We start from the raw sequence: 20,384 nt of genomic DNA on the forward strand, positions 1-20,384 counted from the left end.
TTTCCTGATGAGACTGGCGGTGATACTAATATAATTTTTGCTATTATGTAATGAAATGTGTTAATATTTGAAAGACCTGAATAATTCCATGAGTTAGTATTTTCCAAAAGAACAATGCATCATGTTATAAAGTCATGCTATAAGTTTCTATTATAAAATCCATTCGAAGCACAGGACAGAACAACACATTTTAACATAACAGAATACAAAGATTCATGGATATGCTTTGAGATTCTACATTACAACTAAATTAAACTACCATTTATTAAATTCTGGTGTAGTATCTAAGAATATCCCCAATTATTTGAAAAGGCTATTAAAATACTCTTCCCTTTTCAAGTATATATCTGAGTGAGGATGGATTTTCTTCATATACTTTACCTAGAACAACTTATTACAACAGTCTGAATGCTGATATAAGTATCCAGCTGTCTTTTATTAAGCCAAACAGTAAAAGATTTGTAAGATTTTTAAAAAGATAAAACACCACTATTCTTCTCACTAAATTAAAAAAAATAGTTATTTTTCACAAAACATTATGTATTATTTTTTAAAAAACTGATAAATTACTCATATGATACATACTGGTAGATATTACTCCTGTGAACAAAACTCTCTGGGGGCCTCAACAATTTTTAAGAGAGCAAAGAGACCAAAAAGTTTGAGAACCACTGTTCTAGACAAAAAGAGTTAACCAAATCTAACACTGCATAAACCACGACGTGAAAAAGCTTTAAAGAGAATATAGACGCCAAGGTCCCAGTGATGTGAGGGGGAACCCAGGCGCTGTATTTAAAGAAAAGTGTCTCCAAGATGATTCTTACACATGGCCATGTTTAGAACCACTGAAAACATCATTTGATTGTGACTGTATCCTTAGGAAAAGTTGTTCACTGGTGCCCCCTAGTGGCTAACTTGTTTTTGTTTTTAAAAATAAAATCAGAATGAAGACCTGAGACTGAGGAGATGCAACATTTTAATTCTGTAAGGGACTCTAGAGATCATCTAGTCCAATCCCACTTTACAAATGGAGAATGAAAATATCCAGACACAACAATACAGCGTGATAAATACTATGCTATGCTATGCTTTGGGTAAGGGAGGGGTGTGAAAAAAGCATACAGGAGGAGGCATCTATTCCAGACTTGGGAGATAATAAGTTTCCAGAGGTGATTGCTTCTAAGCTGGAACCTGGAGAATGGACAGGAGATGAAGGATCAGAGTATTCTAGTCAAAAGGAATGGAAAGCACCAAAGCTCAAAGGCAAAACAGACCATCATCTGCTCAGTACTGAAGACAATAACAGTGACTGATTTTAAGAACTTGACGAGTACCAGGTGCTGTGCTGAGCTCATTACATTATCTTATTTAATGTTCACAACAACCCTGTGAGATGTTATCCCTCAACCAACCCTATAAGGTAAATGGATAGGAGCCCTTTATAGTTTATAATTTTTTGTTTTTAAAAATTTTTTGAAAAGCAGCTAGCTTTACAAGGACTGTTAATCTTTAGAAAAGCTTACATGAAACGTACAAAATCTGCTTCTATGTTTTTAAAAGGATTTATTCAGAATTGCTTTAGAAAATATTCGGAAGAAACAGAATGGATCAGATGCCTTATAATGTCCTTGGGATAAGTTGGGGAGAAATGAACCTTTTAAATTTAATAAAAGTATAGGTTATGCTTTAATTATAAACATAGTAAAGTAAAAACTTTTCCCTTCCCTTTTCCATATTTCTGCTTTCAGAATATAACCTCATAAGGAGACACTACAATCACAAGAGACAGCAGGACTCTGAAATCACACATATATATGGATACTAGCTTCGCTACATATTAACTGTGACCACTGATAAATTACTTCACTTTGAGTTTCTACATCTACAAAATGGGGACAATATCTTCCTCACTGGACTGTCATGAAGAATAAATTAGAACACATTATGTGTATACACACACACACACACACACACACACACACACACACACACACACACAGATCATTCAGTAGATATAAGGTCCCTTTCTTGTTTCTGATGTCCTTATGTGTCTAACAGTCCAAAGGGGTTTGCCTTATGATACAGATTGAATCTGTTGTTCCCTCAAAGCCCATGCTGAAATATGATCCCAAAATGTGGCAGTGTTGGTAGGTGTTTGGGTCATGGGAGTAGATCCCTCATGAAAAGATTAATGCCTTCCCTGGGGGTGGAGGGTAGTGAGTGATTTCTTGCTCTATTAGTTCCCATGAGGAAGGTTATTTAAAGGACCCTGGGACCTCCTCTGTCTCTCACTGCCTCTCACCATGTGATCCTTCACGTGCTGGCTGCCCTGTTTTCCGCTAAGAGTAGAAGCAGCCTGAGGCCCCCGCCACATGCAGCTGTCTTAAGAGTCATGAGCCAAATAAACCTCTTTTCTTTATAAATCACCCAGTTTCAGGTATTCTGTTATAGCAACAAAAAAAATGCACTAACACAGAAAATTGGTACCAGGAGGAAAGTTGAACTGACTTTGGAACTGGGTAACGGGCAAAGGTTGGAGGAGTCTGGAGGACTCAAAAGAAGACAAAAAGATGAGGGAAAGTTTGGAACTCCTCAGAGATTGTTTAAATGGTTGTGACCAGAATGCTGATAGAAAAGTGGACAGTAAAGACCATGCAGATGATGAGGTCTCAGAAAGAAATGAAGAACTTATTGGGAATTGGACAAAAAAAATCACCCTTGCTACACCATAGCAAGAAACTTGGCTGCACTGTGTTCATATCCTAGGACTTTGTGGAAGGGGGAACTTAACAGTTATGAATCTGAATATTTGGCAGAAGAAATTTCTAAGCAGTGAAGCATTCAGACAGCTGCACGGCTACTTATAATAGCCTAGTCTCAGTTATGGTGGTAAAGCTAGAATTTATAATTTAAAAAGGAAGCAGAACATAAAGATTTAGAAAATTTGCAGCCTGGCCATGTGATAATGAGAGAGCATTTTCAGGAGAAAAATTCAAGGGTACAGCAGATGGACTGGTTGCTAAAGACATTGGCATGGCTATGAGGCAGCCAGGTGCTAATAGCCAAGACAATGAAAAAAATGCCCTGAAGGCAATTCAGAAGTCTTTGGGGGCCACCCCTCCCATCATAGACCCTGAGGCCTAGGACAACCATTCCAGGGGAGCGGCTGCCCTGCACTGCCTAGGAATGCACCTCCCTGTACCTTAGCTGCTCTGGCTGTAGCTTCCTTGCCTTAGGTGGCCCCATGTGTGTGGCTCGTGCCACAGCTCTGGAGAATACAAGCCAGAAACCTTGGTGGCATCCATGGGGCATTAAGTCGGCAGGCTGGCAGAACGCAAGAGTGGTGGAGGAGTGGCAGTCTCTGCCCAGATATCGGAGGATGTATGGAAAAACCTGGGGGCTCCTGCACAGACCTGCTGAAGGGGTGGAGTCACTGCAGAGGGCATCTACTAGGGCAATGAAGAGCAGAAATGTGGGGTTGGAGTCCTCACAGAGAGCCCCCACCAAAGCAATGTCTAGTGCAGCCACTGTAGTGGGGCTGCCACCAAGACTCCAGAACTGTAGAGCCATTTGCAACTTTCAATGCCCACTTGGAAAAGCCAAGGGGGTGGGGCTGCCCAATACTTTGGGGGCCCAAGTCCCCCAATGTGCACAGGATTCAGGACTTGGAATCAAAGGAGATTATTTTGGAGCTTTAAGATTTAATGTTTGCCCTGCTGGGTTTTGTACTTGTTTGGGGCATGTTCCTCCTTTCTTCTGGCCTATTCCTCTCTTTTGGAATAGAAATGTGTACCCAATGTCTGTTCCACCATTGTATCTTGGAAGGAGATAAATTTGTTTTTGATTTTTACATGTGCACAGTGCACAGCTGGAACTTTTGCCTTTGGTCTCAGATGAGATTTCGGGTTTTGGACGTTTAAGTTGGTGCTGGAACAAGCGAAGACTTTTAGGACTATTGGGATGAAATGATTGTATTTTGCATGGGAGAGGAACGTGAGTTTTGGGTGTGGAATGACATAGTCCGGATATGTTGTTCCCTCAAAGCTCATGTTGAAATCTGATGCCCAATGTGGTAGAGTTGGGAGGTGTTTGGGTTATGCGGCAGATCCCTAATGAACAAATCGATGCCCTCCCTGTGCAGGGTAGTGAGTGAGTTCCCGCTTTATTAGTTCCTGTGAGAGCTGGTTGTTTAAAGGACCCTGGCACCTACCTTCCTTCTCTCTCTTGCTTCCTCTCGCCATTTTTCACTATTCCACTAACTGCCCTGCCACTTTCCACTATGAGTCAAAGCAGCCTGAGGCCCATCCCAGATGTGGCTGTCCCAGAATCATGAGCCAAATAAGCCTTTTTTTCTTTTTGAATTACCCAGTCTCAGGTATTCTGTTATAGCAACACAAAAACAGACTAATACTCCTTACTTTCTTTGATGCTGCTTCTGCAAGGCTGCCTCTGACAATTGTCCCTGAAGGATCAGTTTTCTTTGCTTATCAATATCTCCTTCCATTCGAGCAAAAGCATGAGAGCCAATGAAAGAGAGATCAACTCCCAAGCCTTCATCCTCATCTTCTTGGTTGTCTGTAACAAAAATAGTACTATAAATAGAGAGCTTAGGACAAAATAGACAGCAAGTGAAAAAGATTGTGCTGCAGTAGGGATGACTGTGAGGAAACTCCAAAAACTGGGGTTAAGGTAAATTTTGGAGAATAAAATGGAAATCAGATTCAGGCATTTGTAGAATTGAAATAATGAAAGAAACTTGCCTGTTCATATGTGACAAAAGTTTTAGAAATATGTGAAATCAAATCAAGGTGACCTGGGTGTAAACTTAAAAAGAAAAGTGTAGGATGTGATCATAAGCAAAGACAGAAGTAGACCATACTTGAGTTTAAAGATGGCTTGTCGCACAGCACCTAACAAAAGAAGTATGAAAAACAAATAATTGGGAGCATTTATACAGTACTGTTTAAGGAGGCAGCATTTGACTCATTGGCACATAAACTCCAGACCTGCTGTCAGGCAACACCCTAAAGAAGATGGATGGACCAAGATCACAGGGTATAATCCAGATTCATTAAGAAATACTTCAATTATAATTTAGCATCCTGGTTTTCTACACTGGTCATATCAACATAATTGTTTTGGACCTTAAGAGTTATAGTTCTCACTACAAATTAATAAGTAAAGTTTCTGATCTACCCATGTGATCACTGTGAGTTTGGCTAGTAGAAGCCAGTCTCTTAGGAACAAATCCTCTCTTAGTGTGGTGCCCACTGCCTGACTAGAGCCATTAAAAATGAAAACAAAAAAACAAACCTTGGGCCTTGGGCAACTTCCAAAGGCAGTGTCACCACCTGAATCCCAGCCTGGTCAACCACTGGCTGGGACTTCCCCACATTTACTTCACTGCTCTTCAAACTGTGACAGACCATAGTTTAGAAAGGTCTTTAATTAAAAAATACCTGTGAATGAATCTTCCTTCAACCCCTCAAGTAAAGCAGATTATATATGTTTTTTAGCAGATTTAATATTTTAATTGAAAATATTTATGAACACTAAGGCCTATATCTATAAGGTAACAATATTTTAAGATATAAATGCAAATCAAGCACTCATTGAGAACGGTGGATAGGAAGGGATCTTTTGGCTAATCTACTCATCTACTGTCCAGCACTGCCGACTTAAATTGGTTTTGCTGTTCACTATTCCTTATCACAGTAAATACATTTTACGGAGGAAAAGTTATTTGTTATAGTGGTGATGACAAGCATGAAGATTTCCAAACAACTCTGGTCATTATTTTAAGGATCTACTCTATTGGAGGATCCCACAAAGTACATTGGTACACCTCCAGCAAAGCTTGGTTCACAGACATTTCTGATGCTAGACCATTTATAATTCCCTCCAGTTGACATAAGTCTGTATGCTGGAGATAAAAAGGAGTTGAATAGCTTTCTACAGATTTCTCATTTTAAAAGAGTGTTCACAGTAGGAATCTCACAGTAATTCCCTGAGCTGCTGGATTTCAGGATCAAGGCCCAGCATTGAAGTTTGTGAGGCATTTATCCACAAAAGGGATTTATGGCCTTAAACATGTACATGTGAAGATCAGTACAAGCTGTCATACAGAATGGATTCAGAAGGGCTCCCAGCCTAACATGCTTTACATACTACTTCATCCTACATGAGTATAAAACCTAAGAAAACAAAATGGTTATAGCATTTTTGCCTTAGTATTTAATGTTAGGTATGGCTTTTAGAAGACACTATTAAAACTGTTTAAAATTTTAGATGATAACATACTTAACTACTGTCTCAAATAGTGCCCTGCATTAGCTATAGGCTTTGTTAGGGTTAGAATGTTGTTATATCCACCTCTGAATACCCACTGCCTAACACAGATTTGACATAACATCCATCTACCAATTTACCTACCTATCTATCTATAGATAGATAAATTCTTTTTTTAAATCAAAGAATAAATCTCAGCAAGAATAGGACTCTGAAAACTTCTAAACTGGTCTTGATCTTAGTGTCATGCTAATAGAGAATTTCCAAAAGGTCAGGCTGAACATCCTGCTTCTTTGGTGGTTGGTATTTTATCAGAACCTCTGCTTCCTCAAGAGAGAAATTAGGAAAGGTAGAACTCTAGAACTCACCCTCTGGAGCACCAGGCTTTTCACTTATTCTAATCTGTCGTTCAGGTACCACAGGCTCCCCTTCTGCATTTCCAATATCTGCAGGTAGGTATGGCAATGTTTGACTCTCCTCCTTTAATGACCTTGGGAAGTACAGAGGTAGCAGCTTTTGGTAAGTAGCCTGTGTCAGAAAAACAAGACATTCTGTGAAAATAATGAAGTAATGAAGCAGACCTTAGCAGTGCTTAGGCCTATTCATATACTTTGAAGACAGCCTCCATCAAGAATAAAGACCTTACCACTTTTGAGCTCAGACTAGATGCTAAGACCCTCAATCAGTTCCTGTGTTAAAAATCAGGATATTGTTAGCTAGTCAAGTTAAATGTGATGCCCATCCTCGCAATTCCAGTCACTGAATCTGGAATGCATATGTCCTGCCACTTCTGCCCCCACCCCCCACCTTCACTTACTAATGATACCTGTCTACCAAGACTCAGCTCAGATGTTACTTCCTTGACCCTTGGTGTGCTGTCAGGGTCCATTTGACCAACGTTTAGTTTTTGAGTTTTCTTTTTTTTACATTTCTAACTATTTGTGAAAGACTGATATTTCATAACTTTTATTCTTTAGAGATTTTTCAAAGAACAAAGATAAATTTTATTTTTTAAGGGAAGAAATAGAATAAAACCCATTTTATCTTATAATTTCCATATGGGTTGGTACACTGGACTCATTTATAAATCCACGATACACGATCAGCGTTTAGTGCTCTTATTCTTCCTGTATCTTGAAGCATTTTGCTTTTTCATCATCCTAGGAATTACTTTATCATTACTCATCAATTATTCAAAACTATACTAAAAAAACTAAATTAAAATAAGAAAACAAAAAAATGATGGAATAGGCTTAGAAGGACAATAAATTATTTACAAAATCTTTACTCTTCAGTATCCTTATTGTGTTGCCCACAGTAACTAATGCATCATCTTTTAAGTAAACATATAAGACTGTAGACACCATCTTCAGAGTCTTTTTTTAAAAATTGAGATATAATTCATGACCATAAAATTCAACCTTTAAAAGTATAGAATTCAGTAGTTTTTCATATATTCACAAAGCTGTACAATCACCACCACTGTCTAATTTCAGGACATTTTCATCACCCCAAAAATAAACCCCAAACCCATTAGCAATCATTCCCCAGTCCTCCCTCCTCCATGCCCCAATAGCGACTACTAATTTTCTTTCTGTCTACATGGCTTTGCCTATTCTGGACATTTCACAAAAATGGTATAGTATGTGGCTTTCTGGGTCTGCTTTCTTTCATTTAGCGTATGTTTTTAAGGTTCACCCATCTTATAGCATGTATCAGTACTTTTTTATGGCTGAATAATACGCTATTGTATGTGTGTGCCACATTTTTTTTATCAGTTCATCTCATTTGGGTTGTTTCCATTACTATATGAATAATGCTGCTATGAATACTTGTGTACAAGTTTTTGTGTGGACATGTGTTTTCAATTCTCTTCTGTATATACGTAAGAGCGGAACTGCTGCATTATATGGTAACTCTATTTAACTTTTTGAGCGACTGCCAGACTAATTTTCAAAACAGCTGCACCATTTTTACATTCCCACTAGGTATGTATGAGAGTCCCAATTGTTCCACATCCTCATTTGTAACTATAGCCATACTAGTGAGTGTGAAGTTATATCTCACTGTGGTTTTGATTTGTATTTCCCTAATGGTTAATGTCATGGAGCATCATTTTGGTGCTTACTGGTCATTTGTATATCTTCTTTGAAGAAATGTGTATTAACCATGTTGTTTTTCATTATCCCTTTACTTTACAATAAATTATTCATACATAATTTTTTAAAAAGGATGGTACTTTTTAAAATTATTTTTATTTATACATATTTATATGACTATCAGTATTTGTGTACAATATGTGCTGATTAAATCAATATTATTAGCATGTTTATAATTACAAATCATAATTACTTTTTGTGTCCCTTAACCAATTACTCTCTATCTTCCTTCCCTCTCCCCCTTTCCAACTTCTAGTAACTACAGGTCTGTTCTTTCCTTCCGAAAGTTTGACATTCTATTATGGTCTTTCTTTGTTTCTTAGCTCCCATTTATTAGGAGTACGTGTTATTTCTCTTTTCTGTGCCTGGCTTATTTCACTTAACATAATTTTCTCGAAGCTCATCCATGTTGCTACAAATGGCAGAATTTCATTCTTTTTTATGGATGAGTAATATTCCATTGTGTACATATACCACATTTTCCTTATCCAGTCATCTGCTGATAAACATTTCGAGTGGTTCCATAACTTGGCTATTATAAATAGAGCTTGTGATAAACATGGGGGTGCAAGTATCCCTTCAACATGATGATTTCCATTCCTTTGGGTATATACTTAGAAGGGTGATTGATGGATCATATGGTAGTTCTATCTGTAGTTGTTTGAAAAACTTCCATACTGTTTTCCATATTGGCTGTACTAATTTAAAATCATACCAACAGTGTAGAAAAGTTCCCTTTTCTACACATCCTCGCCAGCATTTGCTATTCTCTGTCTTTTTGGTAACAGCCACTCCAGCTGGGGTGAAATGATATCTCAGTGTGGACTGTAAATATTGATGACTATTCTTCTGGATATACTGAGGGTAAAGACTTTCTCTGTTTCTCTGAGCCTGGGTTAGGTGCCCCGATGAGCTGCCATAGCACTAAGGTTCACACATTAGCACTGCACTTGCCACACTGCAGGGTGATCTTTGTTTACCTGGCTGTCTCATCATTAGTCTGCAAGCTCCCTGAAAGCAAGAGCCATATTTTACCCTTGGTACCCTATGAAAAGGGCCAGATCTCCAGCCTACGCTTCACTCTTCAGCTTCAGACTGATAAATACAATGGCTTGCTGATCATCTGCCTCTCGTGCTCCATTGATCCCCTAAAGTTCAACATGTTCAGAAAAGAATTTGGCTTCATCTCCTCTCCCAAACTTTTCTCCTTTCTATTTGCTGTCTCACTGGGCATCATTATCTAGTCATGCAAGACAGAAACACAGAAGTCATGCTTCACTCCCTTTTCTCTTTTCCCTTATGTATTTCACAGCTACCAACTCCAGCTAAATTCATTACTAAATATTTTAAATTTCAACAGCACCAGTGCCCTTATTCAGGCCTGATCAATTCTCATTTAGAGTTATCTCTTCTTGCCATCAGTCTTTCTCCTCCCAAATCATTGTCCACACAGCCAAAACAGAAATTAGACCACATCATTTGTTTGCTTAAAGCTCTTCCATATCCACACTGCATAACTCATGAAGTCTAAGTTCCACAGCGTGGGACACAAGGCCTTGAGTGAGCTTGCCCCTGCCTAACTTTCTTTTTGCCATTCTGAGCCTCCCCTGTTATTTTTGATTTTTTATTTTTTTGACATTCAAATTTTATTTTTATTTTTTTTTCAGACTTTTATATATTTATTTATTTTTTAAATTTTATTTTGTTGATATACATTGTGGCTGATTATTGTTGCCCCTTAACAAAACCTCCCTCCCTCCTCCATGTCCTCCCTCCCCCCCAACAATGTCCTTTCTGTTTGCTTGTCGTATCAACTTCAAGTAATTGTAGCTGTTATATCCTCTCCCCCCCACTGGTTTTTTTTTGTGTGTGTGTGTGTGAGTGTGTGTGTGAATTTATATATTAATTTTTAGCTCCCACCAATAAGTGAGAACATGTGGTATTTCTCTTTCTGTGCTTGACTCGTTTCACTTAATATAATTCTCTCAAGGTCCATCCATGTTGTTGCAAATGGCAGTATTTCATTCGTTTTTATAGCTGAGTAGTATTCCATTGTGTAGATGTACCACATTTTCCGTATCCACTCATCCAATGATGGACATTTGGGCTGGTTCCAACTCTTGGCTATTGTAAACAGTGCTGCGATGAACATTGGGGAACAGGTATACCTTCGACTTGATGATTTCCATTCCTCTGGGTATATTCCCAGCAGTGGGATAGCTGGGTCGTATGGTAGATCTATCTGCAATTGTTGGAGGAACCTCCATACCATTTTCCATAGAGGCTGCACCATTTTGCAGTCCCACCAACAATGTATGAGAGTTCCTTTTTCTCCGCAACCTCGCCAGTATTTATCGTTCAGAGTCTTTTGGATTTTAGCCATCCTAACTGGGGTTAGATGGTATCTCAGTGTGGTTTTGATTTGCATTTCCCGGATGCTGAGTGATGTTGAGCATTTTTTCATATGTCTGTTGGCCATTTGTATATCTTCCTTAGAGACATGCCTACTTAGCTCTTTTGCCCATTTTTTAATTGGGTTGCTTGTTTTTTTCTTGTAAAGTTGTTTGAGTTCCTTATATATTCTGGATATTAATCCTCTGTCAGATGTATATTTTGCAAATACTTTCTCCCACTCTGTTGGTTGTCTTTTAACTCTGTTAATTGTTTCTTTGCAGTGCAGAAGCTTTTTAGTTTGATATAATCTCATTTGTTTATTTTTCCTTTGGTTGCCCGTGCTTTTGAGGTCATATTCATGAAGTCTGTGTCCAGTCCTATTTCCTGAAGTGTTTCGCCTATGTTTTCTTTAAGAAGTTTTATTGTGTTGGGGTGTATATTTAAATCCTTAATCCATTTTGCGTTGATTTTAGTATATGGTGAGAGGTATGGGTCCAGTTTCATTCTCCTGCATATGGATATCCAGTTATCCCAGCACCATTTGCTGAAGAGGCAGTCCCTTCCCCAGTGAATAGGCTTGGTGCCTTTGTCAAAGATCAGATGGCAGTAAGTGTGTGGGTTGATTTCTGGATTCTCTATTCTATTCCATTGGTCAGTGTGTCTGTTTTTATGCTAGTACCATACTGTTTTGGTTATTATAGCTTTGTAGTATAGCTTAAAGTCGGGTAGTGTTATGCCTCCATCTTTATATTGCTCAGCATTGCTTTGGCTACACATGGTCTTTTATTATTCCATATAAATGTCTGGATAGTTCTTTCCATTTCTTAGAAAAATGTCTTTGGAATTTTGATGGGGATTGCATTGAATTTGTATATCACTTTGGGTAGTATGGACATTTTCACTATGTTGATTCTTCCAATCCAAGAGCATGGAATATCTTTCCATCTTCTTGTATCCTCTTTAATTTCTCTCAGCAGTGGTCTGTAGTTCTCATTATAGAGATTTTTCACCTCCTTGGTTAACTCAATTCCTAAGTATTTTATTTTTTTGGTGGCTATTGTAGATGGGCAGGCTTTCTTGATTTCTCGTTCTGCATGTTCACTATTGGAGAAAAGAAATGCTACTGATTTTTGTGTGTTGATTTTGTATCCTGCTACTGTGCTGAAATCATTTATCAATTCCAACAGTTTTTTTGTAGAGGTTTTAGGCTGTTCGATATATAGGATCATGTCATCTGCAAACAGGGACAGTTTGACTTCCTCTTTTCCAATCTGGATGCCCTTTATTTCCTTCTCTTCTCTGATTGCTCTGGCTAGTACTTCCAACACTATGTTGAATAGGAGTGGTGAGAGCGGGCATCCTTGTCTAGTCCTTGTTCTTAAAGGAAAAGCTTTCAGCTTTTCCGCATTCAGGATGATATTGGCAGTGGGTTTGTCATATATAGCTTTAATTATGTTGAGAAACTTTCCTTCTATACCTAGCTTATAGGGGGTCTTTGTCATGAATGAGTGCTGAACTTTATCAAATGCTTTTTCAGCATCTATAGAGATGATCATATGGTCCTTGTGTTTGAGTTTATTAATATGGTGTATCACATTTATTGATTTGCGTATGTTGAACCAACCTTGCATCCCTGGGATGAATCCCACTTGATCGTGGTGAATAATTTTACGTATGTGTTGCTGTATTCTGTTTGCTAGTATTTTAGTGAGGATTTTTGCATCTATATTCATCAAGGATATTGGCCTGTAGTTTTCTTTTTTGGTTATATCTTTACCTGGTTTTGGTAACAGGATGATGTTTGCTTCATAGAATGAGTTTGGGAGATTTGCGTCCGTTTCAATCTTTTGGAATAGTTTGTAAAGAATCAGTGTCAATTCCTGTTTGAATGTTTGGTAAAATTCTGCTGTGAATCCATCTAGTCCTGGGCTTTTCTTTGTTGGGAGTCTTCTGATAACAGCTTCAATCTCCTTATTGTTATTGGTCTGTTCAAATTTTCTGCGTCTTCATGGTTCAGATTTGGGAGCTTGTGTGTGTCCAGAAATTTATCCATTTCCTCCAGATTTTCAAATTTGTTGGCGTATAGTTGTTTATAGTAGTCTTGAATGATTCCTTGTATTTCAGGTGAATCAGCTGTAATATCGCCTTTTTCATTTCTAATTTTTGTTATTTGAGTCTTCTCTCTTCTTTTTTTAGTTAGCCATGCTAATGGTTTGTCAATTTTATTTATCTTTTCAAAAAACCATCTTTTTGATTTATTGATCTTTTGAATTGTTTTTTGGTTTTCACTTTCATTCAGTTCTGCTCTGATCTTAATGATTTCTTTCCGTCTGCTAACTTTAGGTTTGGATTGTTCTTGTTTTTCTAGTTCTTTAAGGTGAAGTGTTAGGTTGTTCACTTGCCATCTTTCCATTCTTCTGAGCTGAGCATTTAATGAAATAAATTTCCCCCTTAATACTGCTTTTGCAGTATCCCACAGGTTTTGGTATGATGTATCATTATTTTCATTAGTTTCAATAAACTTTTTGATTTCCTGCTTGATTTCTTCTTGGACCCATATGTCATTAAGTAGAATGCTGTTTAATTTCCATGTGTTTGTATAGTTTCCAAAGTAAAAGTAAAAGTAAGATTTAAAAAATGTAGCTTAATTAGCAAAATACCTCTTCAAGTTCAGAGACAGCAAATACTACTTTTTCAATGGTTTCCCCGTGAATCTCTAGGAATCTCCTTACAGTGCCTAAGGAAAAGAATAGAAAGATTATTTACTAAATAAGAAATTACTTACACATAAAGAAAAACCAAAGTCTTAGAAGTTTAATTTTTGTAAGATCACTCCTCGTTTAATTCAGGTCTCTGCTTAATGACACTCTATCAATAAAGCCTGCCCAGACTACTCTGTACAAAAACTCTTCTCTGATTCTCTTTCTTCCACAACAACTGCTACAGACATTTTATGGAATTCCTTGTTTATCGTATATCCTCTCTACCCTCCCCTCCTCATCCACTGGAACAAAAGCTCCATAACAGCAGGAGCTTTACTTTATTTACTGCTCTTTTTCCAGTGTCTAGAACAGTGCCTTGCCATAGAAGATGCTGACTCTGGACAATTATCCCTTATCCAGCATATTCTTATTCCCTGGGGCACTCTCTTTGACCAGAATGATACAGCACTAGTGTCTTTCCATTCATTTTGCTATAGCATTAGATGTCTCACTCAGCCCTTTATCCCCTGATAAAACATCACAAAACCAAAGCTGAATTTTTTCCTCCTAATTTCCATGTTATCTGGATTCTTCTCTATCAACTTCCTAATATTAAGACCTAATGACTTTTTCTTAGTTCTTAACTTACTGGAGATCTCCCTAGCTTTAGCCCTTAACTCCCATGCCCTCACATTTTCAGAATGTGGTCGTCCAGGGTTTTGTCCTCAACATTTTTTATTTTCTTGCACACATATTCTCCTTAGCTCACTAATTTGCTAGTTAGGTATTACCTCAAATATTGATAGATCTCAAATCTTTACATTCTGTTTTCTGAATTTCCTACCACCTATTGGGCGTACTGGCCAGATAACCCACAGAAAACTCAAATTCAGTGTGTCCAAACCTGAACCCAACAGGTCCAAACCCAACCCCAACAGGTCCAAACCCTAGCTTCCATGTTCTCTGCCCAAAACCAACTCCTTTACCTGTATTCCTTACCTCAGTTACATATCAAAATCTAATCCCTCACCCAAAGTAGAATCCTGATTTTTTCTTCCTTCACCTCTTCCTTTGTCCTGCACTTTCAAATGGTTCCCATTACCTTTTAATTCTACTGCTATTTCTAACACCTTTTCCTCTTTGTCTAGCTGCTTTTAGGTTTTCAAAGCTCACACAGAATTTGGCAATAAGCTCCTAACTGTTCTCCTTGTTTCTTTCTTTCTAAGTCTCATATTCACTGTTGCCTGAATTATCTTATGTTACCCTCCTTACCAAACACTTGTGATGGCTCTGCACTGCTTAAAGATTAAGATTCAAAGTCCCTAGCATGACTCTCCAAACTCCAACCCCAATTAACCACCTTCCCTCATTACGGTCCTTAGTCCTATTTCCAATTATTCCTCCTACATATCTTCCGCTTTAATCAAATCTGCTTCTTTGCTGTACTCAAAACATGCCACTTACTTTCATGCTGCCCTACGTATGCTTACATGGTTACCTGTCACTAGAACACTATTCACCCACCATTCCCTTCCCATCATGTACTCCTACTCCTCAGTTTTCCAGACCTAGTCAAAAGCCATATTCTTTGTGCAGAACTCCACCCTTGCTTGTGCTCTTCCTATAACCTTTTGAATGTCCTTCTACTTGTGAACTTCTGACAGCATTTTATAGCCAGACTGCGAGGTTTTTGAAGGTCAAGTATATTTTACGCTGATATTACTTTAATTAAGGCCTAGCACATTTTAGGGATATGACAAGCAATCATTCAAAAGTAACTAATAACTGAGTTAACAATTTATGGCTCTGGTTATATACCTATTGTCTACCTTCTTCAACCACGTATCTCAAGAACCTAATAGAGCAGACCTATTTGTTGAAGAACTGAACAAACATTTATAACTCTCCCTCTGTTAGGTAACAAATTTATTTTTTATTTCTCCCTTTATTCTAATAAAATGAATTTTCAAAATGGATTCTTTTATCCTCTTTACTTTGATACCACGTTTTAATGTTCACACATAATGATTTCTCAGTATATAACTGTTGTATTTCCTTTGGAAGACAAAATACAATGGCTAATAGTGACCAAATTGAATTACTTCAGCAGAGTTTATTTAGAAAAGTAATTCTGCAAAAAGGGAGGAAAAAAGAATAACATCATGTATCTACGGTTTTGGTACTAACTGTTCCTTTCAAAGTTTTATCTGTGTACTGTTCGCTGAAACCAGCCAGGATGTCCTGTGCTTAACATGTAATACCCCCTTAATTGGTATGACTGATCTGTGGAACATTAAAATTCCCAATCTGGAAACACAAGAACAAACACCTTTATCTTTTTTCTCACCACTGTATCTTCCTATATACAGCACAGAGCCTAGCACATAGAAGTCACTCAAATTTTTGCTGAATGAATAAATAATCTGATAAATTTATTTCAATGTGGATATTTCTTTAGGCTTTTTCTAGAGATGAACTGAACTGAATGTAAACTAAGAAAAAAAAAAAAGTAAAAAGTTTTGATACATCTATCAAAGGGATATTACTTAGGTTTCAAATAAAATAAATTTTGTAAATAGTTTAATGAGAAAGTTTTTGATACTAAGTACTTAGAGTTACATCATTAGGTTTGTTCTTGGCCCATATATGCTTTAAAAATGTACAGGCCACTTGTCTACCAAATGCTTGAGAAAGTATTCAAGAAAAGGGCATCATTGTGTGTGTGTGTTATATTTTTTAATAAGATTTTATAAATTTGCTACTAGATTTAAGGCATAATAAGTCAAATGAGACTTATTAAACATAAGTTAACTTGCTCACTTTAAGAGCTATCCGTTTCCCTTTTGTTAATTAAATTACTAGAAATTGCTTCATCAAGGTCCCTTATACCCACTATTGATCTTCATCTGCTGTTACCAATTACTCTCGAAGTTGACCTCTCTTATTGTACTGTATCAAGTGATCTGGGGCCACAGAGTTAGAGTTGGGCTGGTAGAACTGGGACTGAAAACCAGTCTTCTTGACTCCCTTATTACAGCCTTTTCTACAAGTGGTGCAGCTTCTTTAAATTCTAATCCTTATGATTAATAAGAAATGGTGAAAAAAGAAAACCTTAAAAAAAAAAGGTTAAAAAAAAAAAGAAATGGCGATATAAAAGAAGTCTTGAGATGAGAGGGCAAGGGCTAAGTGGAAACAGGGAATGTCGAGACCTGTCAGAAGCCTTGTCAGGAGGAATGATATCAAGGCAGGAACTTTGTTTCGTAAGGCACCGTTTAGAAGACATGCAGGTCATAACACACAGTCACCCACTGAAGCAGTTCTAGCTCAAGCACAAAGAATTATCTAGTATAACAGGTTACCAGACTTGGGGGTCAGAATGCCTGAATATGTGTCCTAAGTTTGCATAACCCTTAGAATATGATAAATTTCTGAGTCTCTTTATTTGTACAATATACACCATACTACCTAAAACACAGGGTTGTTGAGGAAATTAAATGAAATCTATTTGTCCCTTTTTAAAATACATATTTCTTGAGCAAGTACCACATGTCAAGCATTCCTGACATATGGAAGCACAAGGATGAAAAGTTAAAATCCCTGCCTCTCAAGATCAGTCTAAGATAATGTATATAAACTTAACTATAAAATATATAAATTTACTATAAAATCCTTGAGCAGTAAAGATATTAGTTTTTAAAATAGGTTATAATTAAATAAGACTATTTAAGACTGAACTGGCCCTCACCCGATTCTAGACTATTTAGTAATAATTTTATACATTCAAATATCTTTGTAATTTTTGGTGGATATAAGACTTCCAGCTCCTCATCTTTAACTTCTAGAGATAGAAACGGGTCTTTAAGGCCCCTTAAAGATCATCTAGTATAGTTTCCCTCTGAAATGAGGAATGTTTTCTGCAACAGATGGTTACGTTGCCTCTGCATGAATGTTCCTAGTGACACAAAGTTCACTGAAATACTCATTTGTTACGGATTTTAAATGGGATCAAAATCTCCTTCCTTGCAACTTGATCTTAGACCTTGCCTTCTACAGTTGGAGTTCTTATCTACAATCCTTACAAGGATCTGTAAACTTCCTGAAATAACACGCAAATTCTTTATTTATGTACAGTCTTCTAGAGAAAGGGTCCACAGAATTCTCAGCAGATGCTCAATGAAGTTTATAATGACAATCCCCCCGCCCACCACCCAACCCGTTGCCCGAACCACTGCTTAAAACATGCTACACAGAATAAGTCCACAATGAGACTCTGTCAGATATTTGAGGACAAGTATTATATTTGCTAAAAGTATGCTCTTCTTGAGGAAAAACACAACTAATGTTTCCAACTGTTTATCCTTCAGTGTCTCAGGAGATATGACACCTAGAACTGTAGAGAAAACTCAAGATGTCTGAACCTGCATATAATAAAGGGAGATCATGAACTTTCTTGAGCTGAACACCATATTTAATATCACATATATGACATTTTGACTCATATAGATGGAACCCAGTCATTTTTAAACCTAAATGCAGGGTTTTACATTGAAATAGCATATGTGAAAACTGCTGTTTAACTGCAAAGTTCTATGCATATATGATATTATGAAATCTGTTTTGACTATGTTTTTGCAGTCTACTAAGATTATTCTGAATTCTGATTCAACTACCCAATGCATTGGCCATACTTCCTAGATCAGTATCACTTTCAAATTTAATAGGCAAATCTTCTAAGCCTTTATTCAAATAGATAAAAATGTTAGTCCAAATTGAGAGCTCTGCAAGTTGGTCAATAGAAACTTCTCTCCAGGGTGCCATGATCAGTTAATCAACAAATCTTCTTCTGCTGTAACTATTTAAGTAGTGATAAAAATTTTAAAACACAATTTATGTAAAGCATCTCCAATTTTACTTACGAAGTGCTATATGTGTTGCATCCTCTAAAGGATAACCTCGTTTTGCGGAATTGATGACACAGAATCCAACAGAAGACATTGACTGCTCTCTGCAATCAAAAAGAAAACACAAAAATTGCACTATAAGCATTCATAATATATACATAATAATACATAACTAATTTCAAAATGCAGCTCAATTCTCCCTCCCTAGCTCTTAAATGTATTTACTATAATAGTTAACCCAAATGCACTATTTAATAATTATATTAACATACAATTTCATTGTACTCTTAAGGGGTATATATTTCAAGCAAAGACCAAATAAAATGGAAATAGGTTAAATTCTCAAGTCACCCAAATCCATCCCATTTATCCTGCTAAGTCTGAAAAGTTAATTCTATCTTCAGGGTCATCCTAAATTATGTAAATCCCTCGAAACTTGACTTCCATATCTAGATTTCATCTTTAAAACCAGGGCCTTTAACAATGTATGACATGCTATATCCAGAAAACAAGCAGACTGTACTTTGCCAGCTGAAGTACATTTCTATAGCAGCTGTACAGGGAGCTCTCAGCTGCTGTGCGATAGCGGCTCTTGTATTTAGGTCCCACTGTGTGAATGATGAACCGTGCAGCTAGATTAAATCCTTTTGTCAATTTTGCTTCACCTGTTCGGCAACCTGGCAACATTGGAAACATACATAAGTCCGGAGATACTAGAAAAAAACCCAACAAATCAAAGCATAAACCAGAAGTATTGAGAACCTTGAGAAATTTCAGTTAAAAATATGGATTGAGGGTTAGCTCTATTGGTTAGAGCAGCAGTGCCAATAATATCAAGGTCAAGGATTTGGATCCCTGTACCAGCCAGCTGCCAAAAAAAAAAAAAAAAAAAAAGGATTGAACATAAGCATTTACCTCTGTTCCTTCTGTTCTCAAAATAACAGTGAAGCAATACAAAAGGTATAAGCACAGAGACGAAGAGAATGGGAGAAAACATGAAGCAGATAAGCATCATCAAAATTTTGGAAGGCAGAATGTCAGTGGACTAGTAATAACTGACTTAGCAGAGCAGGGAAACCTAACTGCTTGCAGAAATGGGGTAACCAATGTGAAACAAGCTGATCTGCAGTAAAAAGCAGTATTAAATTCAAGACTTCTTTGATTCAAATCCTGAGTCCACCATGTTCCTATGTGACACTCTGGGCAGGTGCTTCCCCTCATCATGCCTCAGTTTCCTATTTAAGGGGGATACTAGTAGTACTTACATCACAGGATTAAATGAGTTAATAAAAGTTCATGGAAATATTCATATTCTATTTTTCCACAAACTTTTTGAAGTACCCTCATATATGCAAAGTATATACTTTACCTACTACTATTATTGCTACTACTGGAGAACACCTAGAAAGGATCAGAAATTGGAGGCCCTCAGTACTTCTAAAGGCTATACTGTGAAATTTTACTGGGACTAAAAAGAGGAAGCAGGGTTAAAAGTTTGTATAAAAACAGTCAAATATGCAACAATTCCTCCCCCAGCCAGCACAGTAAGATGATTTCTTTACCACCATAGCAACAGAAAGTTTATTCTCTGAAGATGCTGAACTAGAGAGTTTCTGGACTCCAGAACCCCAGGCACAGTTGAAAGAGGGGATTTAGTTAAAGCGCTATACTTAAAAGTGAAAGGTCTAGCCCTTTCCCCCTAACTGGTTTCCAAAACGGACATCCAGGCTTACCCCCTGGGAAATTAAGAGGCCCTAACTAAAGGACCTATAGATTCTGATAACTGAAGGAAATTCCCCAGTAAAACAAAAGAGCTACTGCTCTATCACTTGCTTCAAGACCCATGAAGCAATAACCCTTTGCCCACTGTTATGGACTGAATGCTTGTGTTCCCTCAAAATTTATATGTTGAAATCCTATCTCCTAATGTTATGGTATTA

General features: G+C 37.3%; 1 protein-coding gene across 4 annotated transcripts in view; it reads right to left on the reverse strand.

Moving 5' to 3' along the window:
• GDAP2 (ganglioside induced differentiation associated protein 2) overlaps window positions 1-20,384 on the reverse strand; it is a 65,128-nt gene that overhangs the window by 26,449 nt on the left and 18,295 nt on the right. For all 4 annotated transcript variants that reach the window (XM_063105355.1, XM_063105354.1, XM_063105352.1 and 1 more), the window contains 5 exons: window positions 18,968-19,121; window positions 18,460-18,548; window positions 13,502-13,578; window positions 6,657-6,816; window positions 4,419-4,575 (listed from right to left, as the gene is read on the reverse strand). In XM_063105355.1, the coding sequence (XP_062961425.1) occupies window positions 4,419-4,575; window positions 6,657-6,816; window positions 13,502-13,578; window positions 18,460-18,548; window positions 18,968-19,121 (637 nt within the window). The remainder of the gene's footprint in view (window positions 1-4,418; window positions 4,576-6,656; window positions 6,817-13,501; window positions 13,579-18,459; window positions 18,549-18,967; window positions 19,122-20,384) is intronic.

Source organism: Cynocephalus volans, chromosome 8 (assembly GCF_027409185.1).
Source record: "Cynocephalus volans isolate mCynVol1 chromosome 8, mCynVol1.pri, whole genome shotgun sequence".
Classification (NCBI taxonomy): domain Eukaryota; kingdom Metazoa; phylum Chordata; class Mammalia; order Dermoptera; family Cynocephalidae; genus Cynocephalus; species Cynocephalus volans.